Source organism: Dermacentor andersoni, chromosome 9 (genome assembly GCF_023375885.2).
Source record: "Dermacentor andersoni chromosome 9, qqDerAnde1_hic_scaffold, whole genome shotgun sequence".
NCBI classification, from domain to species: Eukaryota; Metazoa; Arthropoda; class Arachnida; order Ixodida; family Ixodidae; genus Dermacentor; species Dermacentor andersoni.
Window position 1 is genome coordinate 60856173 of NC_092822.1, and position 19395 is coordinate 60875567.

Below are 19395 nucleotides of genomic sequence, written 5' to 3' on the forward strand. Positions count from 1 at the left end.
GCATTATCGAATTGTGCACTGCGTTTTGCGTACTTATTTGCCTAAGAAAGTGAAGAGACTCTGAACATAGCTGTTTCTGTATTCACGCTGTCTGTTAAGTTTAGCTGTCAAAAGTATGAAAATGACAAGCTTGTCACCTGCGGTGCCATTTCATTTTTCGCGCAGTGGCCACTGAGGACACACCCTCTTCAGAGAAGGCACCATCCGACAGCTCTCCGATTGAGAAGCTCAAAACCGAACTCTTCCGCCAGGCTCTGCTCCGCGAGAATGCTGTTGACCCATCGCAGTGTGCAACGCTCAGCGAAACACTTCGCGACCAAGTCCGGCATCTACGTGTTGCTGTGGAAACGACCATGGAAATGGGACGCAGTCGTGCGCCCCCAATCGGTGACGGTATGGCCGGCACCGCCGAGGAGGAAGAACTCCAGGAGCAGGTCATCAAGCTCAAGTCGCTCCTGTCGACGAAGCGGGAACAAATTGCAACCCTCCGTGCCGTGCTCAAGGCCAACAAGCGGACCGCCGAGGTGGCCCTCACCAACCTCAAGTCCAAGTACGAAACGGAGAAAGCGGTTGTCAGTGAGACCATGACGAAGCTCCGGCACGAGCTCAAATCGCTCAAAGAGGACGCCGCGACGTTCGCCTCGTTGCGTGCAATGTTTGCGGCACGGTGCGAAGAATATGTGGCTCAGCTCGACGACCTCCAGCGGCAGCTCGCAGCTGCCGAGGACGAGCGCAAGACCCTCAACTCGCTGCTTCGCATGGCAATCCACCAGAAGCTGGCGCTGACGCAGAGGCTCGAGGACATGGAGATGGACCGGGAGCGGTCGCACATGCGTAGGCACACGGGCACGCCACGCCGAGGCCCCTCGCAGCAGAGCGGTTCGGCGCAGCAGCAGCAACAGCAGAGAGGCAGTCCCCACCACTCTTCGCTGCCATTCTTCGGCTATGGCGGCAGTCACCAGCGTAGGGACTACTGAATGCAAGAAGCTGCAGCACAGCCGACAGGCGAGTCAAGCTGCAGGGTCGACGCAGTGATTGGCCAGGCATGTGGCTGCGCCGTGACTACTGCCTTGACGGATCACAGCAGGGCTGACCGACACTCCTGCTTCCGGACGCGTTTTTGACAACAGCTGGCGCCATGGCAGTTGACCAGCTGCTGTGAATGCAGTTCTGTTTCTTTCAGACGCATCTAGCAGACGACTGGCCAAGGCTGTTGACCGGCTGTTATGAAGACCACATCTGTGGTTTTCTTTACCATGGCAGCTGGTGATAAAGCGGGACTTAGAGGCACTGCTCCTTCCAAAAGTGTCTGGCCGTAATGAGCAGCCACTATCAAGACAGTGGGCAACTGACATGAATTTTATACTGCAACACAAGCAGCAGACATGGCCACTATGGCACGCTCAAAAGAGATGCAGTCATGGCTGCCGACTACATTTCCCATCAGGACAGTGGTGACATCTTCTGTCCCAAGTGTGGTCGTTAACTGTGACTACTCAAGAGCGCTTGTGACAAGGAAGATGAAGTTGACAACTTCCTCTTCGTACCAGCGTTGTCTGGTGAAGCTTGGTGCTCCTCCCCCTGTCATCCTGAAGGCACATGTCATAGTTTGACGAAAAGTGAACTACGCTAGAATTGACATTCACATTAACATTAGGGTGTGAGCGCATACTGGGCTGGACAGACCTGTCGGCACCTCTTTTATGCCCTTCTGTCGGCCTCGTTGAAAGAGTGCAAGAAAAAAAAGAAATTTTTCTTCTAACCCTTGTCCAGCCACTGGTCGTGGTAAGTCCCTTGAAAATGTGTGACCAGTTTCTCTCTGAAACGGGAAGCACCTTGCCCCGGTACTCTTAATCTTGTCATCGAGCGAGTCCTCGACAGTTTGTACTGTGCAGAAATCATTGCGTGCTGGCCACTTTGAAGCAAGCGGTTTTCGTTTGAATCCGTGAAGCCGAATTTCACGCTACGTTTTAAGCAGCTATTTTTCACTCATGCAGCAGCTGAGCACAGCGTTTTTGCTGTTGCATCCGAATATTGCCACAAGCAGCGAGACGTCCACAGGGCCAACATTTCTCTTAAAAAGGAGTTTGGGCTTCTTCAAAATTGTGTCAATCAGCTGGCTAGCCGGCTAAGCAACTCAGGCACATCTTTTTTTTTTTCGTATGTTACACCGCCCACTGCTGTTGCTGTTAATAGGCTGTATCATATGTGTCTGCTTTGTGTCAAAAGACTTGTGAAATGCATGGTGGGTTGGTACTTAAATGGTGTCATGTGTTTGACACTTGAAAGAAATCTAGGGAAATGGCTATGGCTTATTGTACGGTGATGTTTTTATTTCAGGCATTCGAGGAGTTTGTGGTGAAATGAACGTGTCATGTCGGTAAGGCAGTTCTAGCTGTGCAGTATTTTCAAGCATGGATGTCAGAGCGCACCCTCCTCTCTGACTCCATTTTATTCCAACAGAGAACACAATACCTGAAGAAAAAAAAGTGTGCATGTCAGCAGCATAGAGCACGTTGATAGAAAAGCATTGTTTTGTTTAGTCGTTCCACAATGTGGAATTGAGTGCATTCCAATCGAGGGAAGAAGTGGGGGGCCCAAGGCCAATGCCAAAGTGGTATTTAAGAGTGTGCGTGCTAATTGTGCTAATATAGTTGAAATATTCTGTTTTATATATTTACATAGGTAGCATGTTTTAATGTCATCGTCCAGTTTTATATGCAAGTTCATGTGTTTGAAAATGAGCGTCTGTGTTTGCACTTTTGGTTAGGTACTTCCCGTCTTTTTTTTGTTGTGGGGACTATCCTGTACTGCCTGCATATCTGAAATGGGCGGTAAATTATACACCACCCCCCTAGTAATAATTTCTCTAGTGACTTACCGGCATTACATGGTGGCAGCTTTTGTGCTACATAATATTGTACAGTAGTTTTTGCCCGTTTATTTCTTTGTATGCATTTGCACTAGCAATAGCTTAGCTGTGCTAGTTGAGAGTTTATGGAAAACATGCATTTTGTGTGCAGTGTGAAGTTGTTTTATATTTGTTTTTAGCTCTGTTCACAAGCACATTTTGTTAATTTTAGTGCTGTAAAAAAAGTGATGCCCTATTGGTTAATATTGTAACCAGTTTATCATAGGTTACCCTACTCATTTCTCTCTAATGAACTGTTTGAAAATGTGTGCAACATGTATTATGTGTTTAACACATAGGGCGATGCAATTCTTTCTGTTCAGTTGAAGCAATTTATGTCTCTCGTTAAGTGCTTGGCACTCCCTGTACTTGGCAATGCACTTAGGTTTGATCATGCGAGCCAGAATTGAGAGACTAAGATATTTTCCAGTGGTGTCATCTTGTTTTCGATGATCCGTGCTACTGTGTTCCCATGGTTCCTTCCTTGACCTGTTACAGCTATGGCTGCTCTGATCAGCTCAGCTCTGCTAGCCTAGTACCAAAATGAATTTGACCGATGCCAACCAGAATGACAGCGTGAATGCGTGCTGTGCGTGTAGTGGAATTATTAAAGTGCCTAACTACTGACTGTGCCTTCCCGTGTCCAACCCCCACATCTTTTTAGGTTTGTACAACTCGTTTCTCCCCAAGGCTTGAATGATGCGCAAGTTGCATGTTTGTAGAACGGCAATGCTACTTGTAAAAGAATAAGTACTGCTTCCCAAGGATTTTGTGGTTTTGTTTTTGGGCACACGGCAGTGCTTTGTCTTGTGTTGGGCCCTTCTTGTTGAGAATGTGAAGAAAGGAAACCGTCTGGAGTTGCCGTCCTGCCATGGTTTTTTTTTCCGCAGGGCCCACTAAAAGTTTTGTCCAAATGTATTGTTTTTGTGTCACTGTCTCTTGGACTCTCTTGAGAAGTTGCTTGCTATGGAGTGGTGTGTTTATTTATATTTTATGCAAAATAAAAACTACAAGGTGCTTGTTGTGAGGTGACATTCGGATGCATGATGTGCGATCCCAATGCAACATGCGGCTGGTGACGCGAGGCGACTCGCGTGACCTGCGACAGTACCAGCATAAGAAGTTCGTCCATTGCAAGGTAGCCACACTCTTTCGATACACCAGTTACTTCTATGAATGACAGTGTGCTGAAAATAACCTGCATGTACAATCGGCATAAATTCAAACGTGAACGATTCTGAAATAAGCAGAGACGTTGCTGCAAGAAGTTCACTTGTACTACTACATGCTTAAAAAGCGGTTACAGAACAGTGAGGCGTCCACTGCCACGTAATTTCGCGTAGCAGACGTCCTGATCGGCTTGGCGTTTCAATTTATGCCGATGATACTTGACAGTTAACTTAGCGCTCTGTTGGCACGTTAAATGCATATTAAGCGTTCAAGCATTATAACAGTTCATAAGTGTATTTCGTTGAGACTACGTACCCGTTTGAATATAAGCTCGAGATCGTCGTGATCTCGCAGTAAACAGCACCGACGTTTGTGGCAAGGCCGAGATTTTGACCAAGGAAGTGTGCGGTCATTTATTCACACACGCGCGCACGCAGAAACAAACGTAATAAGGCATTCACATCACTCACATCCGATGGGAAAACAACTTAAGCATGACGAACTCGGACTGCACGCCTCAGCCTTCGTGTTGCACAAACGGGTTGGGAATGGATTCCATCCCGTCCACCGGACAGATCACAACCACCGCCGTACCGCGACACACAACGAGTCCAAGCGTCCGCGTGTCGTCGGTGAGCTTGTACGGGTCGTCGGGGTCTCGCAGAAACTCCGTGGCATTGTCGATGACCAAGTTCAACAGCGGGTCGTACCCCTTGAGGATGCCGGTGGCTTCGCGACCGCCTTGGAACTTGACGCGAATGGCTTTGTCCAGGTACTTGGAGAGGTCGACGATGCTCTCTTTCCGCTTCTTCTCCTTCTCCCCGGTGTTGGCTGCCGCCGACATGATTAGCAGAGCACACAAATTCCACTCGACTTCGACCCTTCACGGTAAACGTGACCGCACGCTGCGAAAAGGCGCACGCTGCGTAAAGAACGGAACGCGTGCGAAACGCAACGGACGCAACCACAACGTTGGCGCCGCGGAAAAGCTGGTAAACGGACAGAGTACAACCAGTCCAACAGCATAGAGAAAGCCAAGAGACATCGCAAAAGATGCAAGCGCTATGTATGAAGTAGTAGTAGAGATATAATTAGTTTTCAATGTCAAAAATTGTCATAATTTGTTTGTAAGCAAAACAAACAGAGGAGAAACGCGTACTTAAGCTATAACTTCTTATTTAATATTTGCGTCATAAATTACGTTAAATGTACAGTCTCATTCGAAAAGCGAAAATAAAACCAAGTACTTTATGAACATTTTAACTTTAAAGTTTGACACTGACAAAACTAAATGACATTATGTTATATATTTATGTTTATCATTTACCAGCGTTTACTTTAGATTCTTTACTTCAGCTGCAGTTTTTGGTGTGGTTTAGGACAACGTTACGTTTAGGATTGGTTTAGGCACTCTATGAGTAACTCTATGGGTTTAGGACCAGCTGGTGGCTGGATTCTGAGATCTCATCGTAGCCAACAGAGGGTGTAGTCGTAGTCGTAGCGCAGTGTAGACGTTTTTGTGGTCCGGTGGGCTAGTGCATGGGTTTTTATTTCTTTCTGCGTGCTTTTCGCGCATCTTCGTGACGTTCAGTTCGACCGGCGACGTTAGGGGAGCGTACTTCACCATACAAGAGGCGTTCGACAATGTCAAAGCCAAGACCAAGACGCCTGTACAAGCAAAGGTCATGTTTCGTGCCGTTGTGTACGAGCGGATACCGAACTAACACAAAGCGTGTCTCAATGTTCTGCGCCCCACGCGACCCCGCGCGGCTTTCGGAGTGGGAGAAGAGAATTAGGAGAGCGGACAAGAGGCTGACACCGGCAGCTGTGGTATGTGAAAGACACTTCGAAGACAGTTGTATCGAGCGCACCTTCAAGATAGTCGTTGACGGCGTGGTAAACGAGATCGCCAGGGACATACCCCGCCTGAAGCCGGATGCCGTCCCCACCGTTTTCGAAGATTACTCTGCTCACCCCGTTCCCAAAAAGCCATTCCAGCGGAAGGCGATAAGCTTTTGTGAGCAAGAGGCAGCGCGTGGTTCGGGCGCGCGGAACGGAGAAACGAAGGCAGCTGAATCGTGCTTTACCGTCGACGAAGAGTCGGACAGCCGCGACAACGTCTCCTTTTCGGGTGAATCAGCGAGATCCGCGGAAAGTGAGCAAGAGGAGCACCTCGGTTCCAGAGAAGGAGAGGCGGACACCACTTGTGAAAAACCGAGCGGAAACGGGCGCACGCGCACGCCTCCGAACTGTCGGAAAGGGCACGCGTTCGATGACATTCAGATTCCAGAAACATGGACGAGGGTGCCTTGTCTGTCAGAAGGCAGCCTAGCGTACGCCTGTTGCCAAATGCAAGAAAATATTTTTTCGCATCTGTTCCTAGAGAGGATGGTTGTATTTGGAGCAGCCTCGCCTGATCAAGCTCCTGTCACTGCTACTGTTTACTTGAGGGGCAGGGAAAGTTTTAAGGAAGTTCTCAAAACGCGGTGCGAAGCAGAAGAATTTATCAAAGATATCGATGCGGTGTCCTTATGCAATGGCTGTGGTGTGAAGCCAACCTCGGCCAAGTACACGTCGTACAGAGAGATGTATTTTGCAGAGAAATGCCTTATAATTGCTGGTTCAAAAGGTGAATCCTGCGTGCGCTGCAAACATGCGCAGAAGCTTGCACAACGCAAAATAGGCAAGGTAAAAAATAAAGGTTCTGCTCGACGACCGGAAATATAAAAATGCTCGTCACAGCTTCGGCCCAACAGTAAGGTGGCTCACAGATGTACAGGCACAAGTGTGTTAAAAGATTGACATAAAATGTCACAGTGACTGGACATGCTTGACGAAAGAATGTAGTCATTTCTCATGGGAAGCAGCTTGTAAAAAACTGCTTGCTTGCTGCTAGAAGAAAATCACTAAAGGTGTGAAGTGGTGACAAGGAAACGGATCGCACAGTGCTTGATGTTGAGAAGCCGTAGGTGTTATGAGGACATCGGGCAAGAAAGTATAACATTTCTGCCAAACACGCATGCCTCGAAAAGTGCCTTCATAAAGGTGGGTTTGACCTAAATCTCATCCTCACTGTTCCATGAAATGGCAAGAAGCACAAGCACGCTCACCTGCCATTCAGATCTCATAACCATAAAATAACACTGTTGAAGCAGCTTAATGTGAAGCCATCAGGTGGGTTTCTAGGGTTCATGCACAGATTACATTATAAACAGCTGGCTAGGTTTACCTTGAGTCTCGAAGTACCAGTCATTTGTTCTTTGAGATTTAGGTGACATCAAAGGCCTTGCAGTTCTGGGAATGTGACAAAATTGCATTCTGGCAGACCATGGAACAATAGTATCACAATCTTGCATAGGTAAGCTGTGCTCCTAATTGACGAATGTGCTATCAAAGCTCCGTTTGATGTTGAATGTTTTGAAGAGCAACAGGATGTTGATTTGTTTGCCTTAAGATGGGGCCAGTGTAGAGACGTCTGTGTAGCCAAAATAGTTGTGGAAACTGCTGTGCTTATTCAACATGCAAGCTTTTATGTTGACTTGGTTGCTTGCAACAGTGTCACTTGGAAGAGGAGCGTCTGGCACCTTTTAGAATCGGGAATAAGACTTTTGCTCCATCAACTTGTAAAAGAGCACAAAAATAACAATTGTATGACTATTCCTTGTTGTACACATTGCAGCTTTATTGTCTAATTACTAAATGTTATAGAACAATAACAGTGCTTAATGCTATGATTTTTCTGTCTCCTGAGTGTTGTGCATGACTAATAGGGCTGTGCGAACAGTAATTTATTAGATGGTATTGTATATGAATCAAAAGAGTGCCATAAGGAAATAGAACCAAATATAAAATATGTCTCAAGTTGTTTTGACTAATCTTTCTCAGCATTTATAACTGTGCTCACATTCCAGTATTCACAACATTTGCAAGTTTCTCTCCTTACACCACCCATAATGAAGCATGCTTTATTAAAAGCACAAGTAATACATTAGTAACAAACAATCAAATTGTTCGTATACTCGGGATACCTCAGAATTCCCTTTACCCTTTGCTTTTGGATAAAACTCTATAATTCCTGATTTTTGCACCCTGAACAAAATTTATAGGAATTGGATTATACCAATTTTCTCCCTCAATTTTGTCCTTTCATAATGGATAATAGATACAGGTATTACAAAACTAATGAATGCTGCCCAGCTTTTGTGAGCAAACGGTCACAATATATTGTATAAATATATGAATATGATATAATATATACCTCATTCTTGCTTAACACTCGAGCAAAAATTAGCACATGTAAAAATATAATAATTGAGCTGCTACCAGTGTCGGGTGAACAAAAGCTTGTTTTTTTTTATATAAGCTGTGTTTACGTTAGCAGGACAAAAGCGCATTGCATCACATTTTCTGAATGTTGCATACAGGTAAACAGCAGTAATGTGTTAGGAAGTGAATTAACGCAGTGCTGACATTACTCTGCATTGAAAACTAGCCATGACATTGAGAGGATGCTTACCGAGTTATATTACGTTCAACAAAAGGTGGCTGCTTAATCTAATTGGTATTGTATTTTGTTGCAAGAGCCTATATTTGGAACCAGTAAAGCAGGATGAAGACAGACATGGATAAAAGGCCCCACAGGTCTAGGAGGGACATAGAAATGCTCCCAATGTATATGATAATGCATGTCAATAGGGGTTTATAAGACAAGGAAAAGCATCCCACCACGTCCTGTAAATCATGCTCATGTGTACTACTTCTTGTACTTTTTTCCTTTGTAAAAAAGTTCCGAGAACAAAGTAAAGAAGGAGTCCCAAAGGACATCTCTGTTTGTTGTTTTTGTCAATGTGGTTAATTAAAAATAATAAGGCCTGACAAGGAGGAATTATAGAGATGAGTTCGTCGTGTGATTTATCCCATGTATTAAACCCTCCCCCTCCCCCCCCCTAAATTTGAAAAATATGAGAACCTGAAAATGTGGACATGCATTGCCGGATAAAGTTAGAAAATGCAGTCTTCAGAGACTGTTAGCACCTACGTATATTCTTGAGACTAAATCAGACTATCCATGTAATCCTATCCTATAAATTCCTATCCATGTAACCGTTGCAATCACACATTCTTTCTTTTTCCCGTCACAGCCGATGAGGTCTGTTCTGCTATATTAAATCTAAAAAACACTTGCCCAGGTCTAGATAATGTCTCTGCCTATCAATTAAAACTTGTTGCCCCTTGCATTGCGGAAACACTAAGCAGCATAATTAATCTAATTTTTAAATGTGGTACCTTTCCAAGTTCGCTTAAGAAGGCAAAAGTAATTCCTGTCTTTAAAAAAGGTGATAAATCTCTTGTGTCTAATTATCGCCCAATCTCCATTTTGTCCTCCATTAGTAAGCTTATCGAGAAATTATTTCTGAAACGTGTAAACAGTTACCTAACAAAGTTTAAGTTGTTGAAATCTTGTCAATTCGGTTTCCGTCCTGGCAGTTCGACGAGCTTAGCTCTTATTGCCTTAACCGATTACATAAGGTGTTCTATTGACAGTGGTAAATTTGTTGGCTCAGTATTTTTAGATTTTACTAAAGCTTTTGACACTGTGAATCATACCATTTTATTTGCCAAACTAGAATCTTTAGGTATAACAGGTCCAGCTTTAACTTTTCTTAAAGATTACTTACATGACCGTGAGCAAACAGTCTGTGTAAGGGGCGCTTATTCCGAGTCGAAAGTTGTTAATCAAGGGGTACCACAGGGCTCAATACTGGGACCCTTGTTATTTTGCATTTATATTAACGACTTACCCGATGTTCTTGACCTTTCTAATGCCATTTTATATGCTGATGATACCACTATTTCCATGTCTGATAACTCATTAGCAACCTTACTCCTTAAGCTGAACAATGAACTAGCAAAAGTTGTTGAATGGTGTCGTTTAAATAATTTAATTTTAAACCCTCTCAAAACTCAGTTCATGTTATTTAAAACAAAGCAGAAGATCGTGCCGTTTTTCCCCCGAGTAACTCTCGACAGTCACCTTATTTCTGCAGCGGACTGTGTTTTGTTCCTTGGCATAAAATTAGATCCTCACTTGAAATTTACTAATCATATTGCGTTTATTAAACAGAAAACAGCTTTCGGCATAAGAGCTCTCATAAAATCACGTGCATTCTTTTCAGAACACGCATTATTATCTTTATACTTTGCGTTCATTCACAGTCATATCACCTATGGTATTGCTTCCTGGGGAAATACGTATAACTGCCACCTCTCGTCTATTCAACACATACAGAACCAGGCTATTCGCATTATCACCAACAGTTCCTTTAACTCAACTGCTCTCCCGCTACTCCAGGCAAACTTTATACTACCTGTATCTGGCTTGTTTAAGTATCATCTAAGCGTTTTCTTTTTTAAGTTACTTAACAAACAGCTTCCTTACGAATTTGTGGCCTACAAATTACTCACTAATACCAACCACACTAGGTTTGCGCATAATTACAACTTCTTATTACCTAAATGTAACACTAACTATGGGAAAATGGCATCCTCGTTTTCAGCTTTAAAAATATGGAATGACCTACCCCATTCACTTAAACTAACGTCATCTTTGAATATATTCAAACATGAGTTAAGATGCTTTATTTCTTATTGTAAATAGTTTCATGTCCTATAATATGTTCTCTGTATAATTATGCTTTTTGATATATGTACTTTTTCGTTTGTGGTCTCTTACTAATGTATTGCATTACGCGCATTCATTTGTTTTCCTTGTACTCTTTTATATTTGCTGCGTTAACCTACGTTTTGTATACATCTTTCTTTTTTTCTTTTTAGAACCGAGGGTCCCGTTGCAGTCATTGACTTTGGGACCCTCGTCTGCATACTATTTGTTGTTTACTTATTGTTTTGGAATGACGAATAAAACTGAACTGAACTGAACTGAACTGAAGGCACTTGGTTTACAGTGATGGAAAATGAAAAATGAAGTAAGCAAGCACTTCTGTAGTTGCAATAAACAATATACAAAAGTGCATAAGCAGACTTTAACACATAGCTAACATTCCCTAACAAAGATGGACGTGTTTCTGCTAGTAGCATTGTAAGGCTGAGACATTTTGAAACCTTGAACAGTGCAGAAAACGAATGGTGTTGGGAATGATGTCCCTGACTGGCATGTTGATACTACAATTACCATTCTAGCCTGTCTACCATCTTGGTTGCATCAAAGAAGATGTGTGGAGAAGCACACGTGCAGGTTTTGCATAGCATCGATTGTCACATCACATGGTTACATAGTTAAAGTGATGTAAAAAGGTGTATTGAAATTTGCCCCTGTTCTCAGAAATGCACCTTAGCTTGAACCCCATGCTTGATCTAAGCGGTGCCTGGCGTGACTGTCTATGACGCTCATTGTGTTTCTCTTGCTGTGTTGACAACAGATATTTCGATCAAGTCAAGCATGAGCCTGAAGTCAAGATACATCTCTGCATACGAGGGTTAACCTAAAGATAATGTACTTCCATAAATAGCATGAATCAGTGTCCACTGCTGAATGCCATAGGGGAACAAAATGTTAATCACTGCTCAACCAGGGAAGTCTGGTTCCCCAAGTGATGCAGAATGCTCTAATACGTAATTTCTTCTCCTTTATGCCCGCTATGACTGAATATTTGTTTCAGCTTTATGTTTGATCATGCTCAGTTTATGATTTAATGTATTTAAGGCATTTGAAAGATATTCAGATTTGCAAATATTTACTAGTCATCGATTGGGGCAACGAATGGAGTAGCTCAATATTTAATTCATTATTCAAACGTTAGTTATGTTTTCATCGTTTTTATGATTAATATTATGTTAAAATATGTCTACTGTGATATGCATCATTTTCCCAAACAAAAGTGACGACTCTGTGCATTCTGAGTTCTTGCTGACCGTGTCAAAAGGCACTACAAAACAACCAGCAGGCACAAAAAAAAGCTTGATTTTTTTTCAGTGTTCCCACATCTCATCAAGAATGCGACCATTTTGGGAGGATACCTCACGTCATTATTTCATGAGACTCTGCAGCCATCGGATTGTGGACACCTGCAGACTATGTCACTGCCACAAGGAATTGCCTTACGTTTGATGTTAGAATGCGGTTTTCCTGCCCCACAGTGCTTCCATGATGTTAAATCTGGACCAGTGAATAAAAAAAATATTCTCCCTAAAGTTTGTGTTCATGTCAATCAATTTATTCATCTCAACAAGAGAGGGGGTAACGGGAAAAAGCTGCATAAACTGCAGCTTGACTAAGCTGGCTACCTAAGGTACAATTTGGCAGCGAGCTGCACTGGCACACATACATGGTGGCTTGTAGTAAATGTAAACACTGCAAAAGAACGCAAAAAGTGGGAAACAAATTATAAATTACAATAAATTCAACATGAAAACGTACAGTTGTGAAAAATGTTTAGCTAAAAAAAAAAGTCGCAGTTTCGCCCGAAAGGCGAAGCATCGTTTTCGATAGCAAATTAGTGGACAACTATACAAAGTAAGGATAGTAGTTTTATCGGCCGTATAAACTTGTAAATATGGGCATACTAACTAGATCAGAAAGCACGACGTCACGCGCATAAGCAAACGTGAACACATCTCACTCGATGACCGCGGAAACTCGCTGTCAAAACGAAGCGCAGCGGCAGCAGACGAATTCACATTCGTGCTGCCTCGCATCAACGCGAACTAAGCCGCGAAAATAGCGCACGGTGGGCCCCATCGCAGATGGCTTTCAAGATGCAGCGGCCCGGGCGCGCGAGCACTGCCGCCCGCAGCCATGCGCGCGGCAGAAGACGGCGCACTTCCTCCCTTGCGTGCGCCAGATTGAGCGGCGATTGCTGGCTCACCGTCGCACGCTTTCACTGGCACATGCAGCATACTACTCGCGGCGATGATGTTATCGGCCTTGGACTTCATACGGAACCTCACGGCGACGCTGACGGCAGAAATGTGCCTGGAGTGTCTATAATTGCTATCGCAAGTACAGAGAGTTCCAAAAAGAACAAAATACAACGGTAAGAAAGTGAAATGCAGACAAAAAGAAAAGGGGGGAGGGATATAGCAGACATCGCAAACTGACACAGAAACAAAAGTGAGTCGACTCGATATGCATTGTTGACTTTTGATGTCAGTGTCCGAAAACAGCACACAGCATATTAAAGATTCGATCTGGTAGTTCGCGTTAGAATTTGCTGAATGGCTCCCCAAATTCCAGTGAAGCATATTTAGAAAGCGAGATGCCGTGACGCCTGGCGCGGGCGTTTTGCAGTCAAAGACGCCCATTCGTTTCCCATTAATTTTTTTTTTTCCAGCTCTCGATGCAATCGCGCACCGGGCTAATGTAAGGCTGCTGCCAAGGAGGATACGCGTAGAGCGCGATGACGTACGCGCCGCTGGTAGCGGCTTTGCTAAGTGCACTCGGGAAGGAGGCAGCCGTTTAGCGTAGATATCTGCGTTGTTGCTCGTGCGTCTCTGTTTGACTCATGTCTTCGGAGTCAAGCAGCACCAGTCACGTGTGTGGTGGCCGGGGCTTCAGGGGATGTCGTAAAACAATTGTGTCATGGGGTGCTCAAACGTACAGAAAGTTTACGCAGAAACTCTTCTGGTAGTTGTCTAAGTATACGCGTAAACATTATGCCACTTGTTCATCTCCATGTGTCATGGAACTTGATCCGACCAGTATAAAGCCTTATCAGACCTCATCGGTCGTTCGCTTGTCATGTTCGATAGCGAACATGATAAAGCACGTTTAGGACAGCTTATTGCGGCGCTCGAACCCATGACCATTGATGTTAATTAATGTGAAGTTTATTAGCCACAGTTAAGATAGCAGTAATTAAAGCACTCGACCTATGGTGGGAGTGGAACCCACTACCTTTGCTGTTAAGGTGAATTAAGGTTAATTTAGCGAATCTGTTCCAAAGCCACCGCTGCATTTGCTGAAGGCGATATGCAATGCTTTATTGATAGTTCGGGTGCTTGTTTCGAGATCGTTCTTTATTGAAATGTGTGCTGTTCTCTATGTTGTATGAGTGATTTGAATGAATGTATGCATTGTTCGCTTCACTTTACTGAGCGATTGTAGCCTCTCTTACGTGGGTATGAGCCATCGAAGTTTTTGCTTTCTTATGGGGGTGTGAGCCATTGCTTAAAGGGACACTAAATTTAAATACTAAGCCGACATGAACTGTTTAAATACCATTCCAGAAACTTCGCAGCTCTTGTTTCGCGCCAAGAAAAGACTGTTCAATAGGAAATTGCATCTGAAGGGTCCGTATACCTTTATCGCAATTCAAATCTCCCTCCACCAAACCAGGAAGTGGTGACGTTGCATACGCCATCACCGCCCCTTGCTGTCACCGGCGAGAAAAACGGCTCCCGACAGACTGCGGTACGGTTTTGTGCACAATTTAGCGCACAAAATGCAAACGCGCGGCCGCGGAAACCGAGCCAAGACATCCACCGCTGCAGTTGCACTTGGTCAAGTGGCGTGGACAGTTCCGGCATCCCGTGACATCACATGGATGTGGAATTATCTGCTACTTGCAGTTTGCGCGAGTTTCGCAAACCAGGAAAACCAGCGCAAAACTACACAATAACGAAACTACTGAAACTCGAAGCCCTGGCGGCGCAGAATCAAGCGAAAACGAAACCTTTCGACCACCTGCGTCGTTGTCGAGTTAATGGCAGTGATTTCTTTTTGTATATGGAATAGAACTGGACAAGTAGCATTTTCTTTCCTCTTATAATGCTATACAAAGATGTGTTTATAACGAGTGGTTGAGTATAGTGACAGAATTTAAATGAGGAATGCCTTCGTCATCGGGCCAGCACTTTAATGTCCCTGGGGAGTCGCTAATCGTGTCCTGCATTTACCTCAATTTCTGGGTTACTAAGGCTCCATTCACGATTATATTGACGCCTTAGAAATTCTCGAGCACTAATCTATCAGTTTAGCTTGACTTAATACTTGCCTTTATTAGTGTCCCTTTAACGGGGTACGAGCTTGCACTACAGTTCACATATACATGCAGCTTTCTGCTTGGGCACTGTCTTGAGAAGCGTCACCTATTCTGCAGAATCGAAGCTGTCGTCTCCTGCTGTTGTAACTTTGATAACGCAAGGGTTGTGTATCGAGATCCGTAGTCATGTCCAGCTCAATGGTCCAAGAACATTTGATGACCTGAATTTCCAACAGACCTCAGTGCCAAGAATTACATTGAGAAGACAGCCAGGGGGTAGAACAGAGCAACTTGATTCTCGTAAATTGAGTGAAGATCTTGAGTCGTTGCCGTTATCTGAATGTGAAGATAGCTTCATAAACAAACACCTGGAAAGCGTCAATCATGACAGTGAGAATGGTGAAGAACCAATTACCGCAGTTCACGACAAACTACTTCCACATAATCTTACTACCGTGGATCACAAGCCCCAGAAAAAGAGCTTCAGTGAGACAGTGTATTTGGTGTCGTCAAGCTTACTGTATGCCTCCATTAAGGTAGATGGCATTGTAGTGAAGGCTCTCGTTGACAATGGGGGCTTCGGTATCAATTAACAAGACTCGAGTGGACGCCGTTCGTCTGCACGCTGGTAAAACATTGCATGTCCAAGCCCGCGATGGGTCAGTGACCATGCATAGCAAATGGGTAACCTTGCCTATTGAATTCCAAGGACATTCTATTACCAGTGACGTATTGGCAATTCCCAATGTCGCCTATAATTTTCTTTTGTTCCGCCCAGACATGAAAAAACTTAAGATAAACATCTATTAGGACGACAATGTAATGGCCGAAGAGACCATAAGAACAGAAGATCCTGGTGAAGACATCAAAACAAAGTACCCAGAGCTTACATGCATGGGGAGCTATCCTCTAGCAATGAAATCACATGTTCCTTTCGAGCTCGCAGATAAAGCAGTGGTTCATAAAGCCCCCTATAATATGCCCAGAGATAAGCTGTGGCTGAAAGAGGAGTTGCAAGAAATGTTGGACGCTGGTATTATCTGGCTTTATGTATCCCCATTTGCTTCTCCTAAAACTATTGGACCAAAAGAAGACGGGACATTCCGCCGCTGCTCAGACTACCGGGCTCTCAATCGCCAAACTGAATTGGTAATTACGAGAATCGACGGCATCATTGACGAACTGGTGATTGCCGTTGTTTTTCACGAATAGATCTCTGCAAGGGATGTCGGCAGGTTCCACTAAGTGAAGAAACGAAAAAGTACACCGCGTTCATAACCCCATTTGAGTTGTATGAGTACCACCGCCTACCATTCGGTTGGAAATACTCCCCTGCGTGGTTTCAGGAGATTATAACCGACATTCTGAAACCTGCATTTTGCAATTTGTACATCGACCACATCGTCATCTACTCAAAGGCAAAGGAAGAGCACCATAGTCATCTTTCAAAAGTTCTTCACGCTCTCAGTCTTGCCCAACTCAAGGTCAACTTCAAGAAAAGTGCGTTCTTTCAGGATGCAGTAGTATTTCTTGGCAGGGTGTTTGATGGACACACTAAAACTTTAACCAAGAATTGGTAGAGAGAATCTTCAAGCTGGTAAACCCTTATGACGTGCACTCCCTGCGCGTTTTTCTTATCCCAGCAAGATACTTCAGTGCATTTATCAAAGACTATGCACTGAGAACAAGGTGTCTTACACGTTTAACTCAGTAATACGTGCTTTTTCAATGGGGCGAGGAATGCGAAGCTGTTTATTGTGAGCTTGTAGAACTAATATCGTCGGACCCCATCTTGCGAATACCGGATTTTTCTCTGCCTTTCGTGCTGAACACGAATGCATCACACTATTCTAGCGGTGCAGTTCTATACGAGTAACCCTCAAAACAAGCTGACCATGCAGACCGAACACCACGTTGTGGGGTATTATAGCTATACTCTGAAACCCGCTCAAATCAATTACTCTACCACAGAAAAGGATGCTCTGGCCGTCTTAAAAGCTGGGCAGTACTTTCTTACTTACCTGGAAGGAGCCTAATTCATTCTGTTCAGTGACCATCAAGCACTGACTCAACTTCTGAGCATGACCCAGCCAAGAGGCCGCATTACTAGGTAGGTGAACTACCTGCAACAATTTGATTTCGTAATTTCGCACCGTCCTGGCCCGCTCCTCACTGACGCTGACGCATTATCAAGATTACTTGTACACAAATCAAGCAAGAATCCAGAGGCAATCAATCAATCAAGCCCGATTGTTGTTTGGCACAGCGTTTTTTTATCCACATATCAATTCAACTTCAAATGTGCGATTCTTTTTGTTGTAGTTACTGCGCTAAGGCAAGTATTTTGATTTTTGTAACGTGGCTACGGGCTGCATCCTTCTCATGCACTGTTTATATATATATATATATATATATATATATATATACTATCTTTTTTGCATTGTCATTGTCATTACCTTGTCAACTGTATTGCCCCTCCTGCATGGGCTAGTATGTTGGCCTGTAGTATGAATAAACAAATAAATAAATAAAAATCACATTAAGCTTTGGGAAGGTACAGAAGAACTCCAGTTTATCAATAGAGAGTATCGCGTACCACCAACTATGTTTCCAAGGATTCTTCATCTGTACCACGACACTCCTGGATCGGGCGGACATGATGGCTACTGGCGCACTTGAAATTGCTCATGAGATTCACATGGCCGGGCATGAAAAACGACATCAGCCATTACATCCGCACATGCCACCTCTGCCAGGTGAACAAAGGTAAATTCCAGCAATCGACAGACGTTATGACAAACCCTGAATATTCAAGCGTCCCATTCGAAGTATTTGATTGACTTCGCGGAGCTCAAAAGGGGGAAAGGAGTCAAGCGAACGCAAGTTTTCTTGCTTTCCATAGATGAGTGCACAAGGACAATTGCGGCTAAAGCTGGCAAAGAAGACGCAAACAGCGTACTAGATCTTCTCAAGGCTGAATGTTTTAAACACACAAAGACGCTAGCCTGCGACAACGGGCCGGCTTTCCGGAGTGCCAAGTTATCGAAGTGGGCACAGGAGCACGGTATGATGATCAAGCATTCTTCTCCATACCACCCGGCAGCAAACGGCCTAGCGGAACGTGCCATATGAGACGTCAAACAGTTTCTGAAGATGTATGCAGATTTTGCCGCTGGTTGGAAGTGCTTTCTCGAGGCCGCTGTGAAACATCACAACAGATCATACACCACTGGTTTAGGCTGCAGTCCTCATTTTGCCACTTCAGGTACAGCGCCCACACTCACTGCAGATCGTGAGCTAGGCCTCCTAGAGAACCTCGAACTCGCTGAAGTGAGGAAAACTGTCAAAGAACAGGAGGTCTACAAGTGCCGCATGAAGAGAAACTTTGATACACACAGTAGCGAGATACCGGACATACAACCTAGAGACTATGTCCTTGTAAGGAAGGAGCTGTACCTTCAAATTCTAAATTTTACGGACCATTTCAAGGGATTAAGACTGCATCCCATCATGGAATATTGAAGAACGTCTGGTACACCATAGCCTCGGGTCAAACGGAGTGCGCCTCTATTGAAAACATAGTGAAGTATTACCCCAGAAGGTGTAATCAAAATAAGTACGGAAGAGTGAAGTGGTCTGCACTGGATGCATTAAAGAAGACGAAGAAGTGGGCTATAGGGAAGAAGTGAGGACGAAGAAGTTAGAATAAAATGATGGATGACACCCGTCTCACTGAGAATATGTCTTTTTTACTGCCGTTCTAATTAGGAACGCTACAAATATATTTAACTAAGCTCTTATTCATACACAGTGCGCAGTTGCCAATTGGGTAAACTGCTACAGCTGTTCTTCCACGCTGCTGCCCTACCAGCTGTAGAAATGCGCGAGTAGAATTCCAGGAAAACACCTATGATATATGCTATGTTTGATTGCTGCCGCAACATGCCACCGCACCTTGAGTGTTTCAAAGAAGTCCGCATTGTGCGCTTAACCATGACCATGCTTCTCTTCACCATGGTCCAGCAACGCGTTTCGTCGTGAAAGGGACCAACAGTGAGTGCACATGCCCGTACGTACGGAGCTTAGTGATCGCTATCGCTGTGTACTTAAGGGCCACTCGATGCACCACACGACACGAATCAAAAGAAGACACGCGAACAGAAAAACGCGGGATTACATTCGGCGCTTGCCTAATCTGCCAAGTTCTGGGAATCTCAGTGTTTCGTGTTTTTGAGGCTGTTGTGGCACTGAACGACGCAAAAATAACGTGTAGCAAGCTTGCGGGATGGCGAAGCCACGCTTGATATCGTTGAA

At 44.2% G+C, this 19395-nt stretch overlaps 3 protein-coding genes across 4 annotated transcripts in view; 2 read left to right on the forward strand and 1 right to left on the reverse strand.

The window, feature by feature from the left end:
- Nucleotides 1-3943, forward strand: part of BicD (Microtubule-associated protein Bicaudal D) — a 45223-nt gene extending 41280 nt beyond the window's left edge. Inside the window, exon 11 of the mRNA XM_050175957.3 lies at nucleotides 166-3943. Coding sequence (XP_050031914.1) covers nucleotides 166-977 — 812 coding nt within the window. The 3' untranslated portion in view covers nucleotides 978-3943. The remainder of the gene's footprint in view (nucleotides 1-165) is intronic.
- A 507-nt stretch (nucleotides 3944-4450) lies between these two features.
- Nucleotides 4451-5101, reverse strand: LSm7 (U6 snRNA-associated Sm-like protein LSm7). The gene has a single exon (XM_050175972.3). It carries the CDS (start codon nucleotides 4923-4925, stop codon nucleotides 4599-4601), a length of 327 nt encoding a protein of 108 aa, XP_050031929.1. The 5' UTR covers nucleotides 4926-5101; the 3' UTR covers nucleotides 4451-4598.
- A 414-nt stretch (nucleotides 5102-5515) lies between these two features.
- On the forward strand, nucleotides 5516-12292 carry LOC126528101 (uncharacterized). 2 transcript variants are annotated; one of them, XM_055069124.1, is made up of 2 exons: nucleotides 5516-7439; nucleotides 12075-12292. In XM_055069124.1, exon 1 carries the CDS (start codon nucleotides 5726-5728, stop codon nucleotides 6806-6808), a length of 1083 nt encoding a protein of 360 aa, XP_054925099.1. In that variant the 5' UTR covers nucleotides 5516-5725; the 3' UTR covers nucleotides 6809-7439; nucleotides 12075-12292. The 2 variants fall into 2 exon arrangements, with proteins under 2 accessions (XP_054925099.1, XP_054925098.1); XM_055069123.1 differs by having other exon boundaries at nucleotides 5516-7126.
- The last annotated feature ends 7103 nt before the right edge of the window (nucleotides 12293-19395 follow it).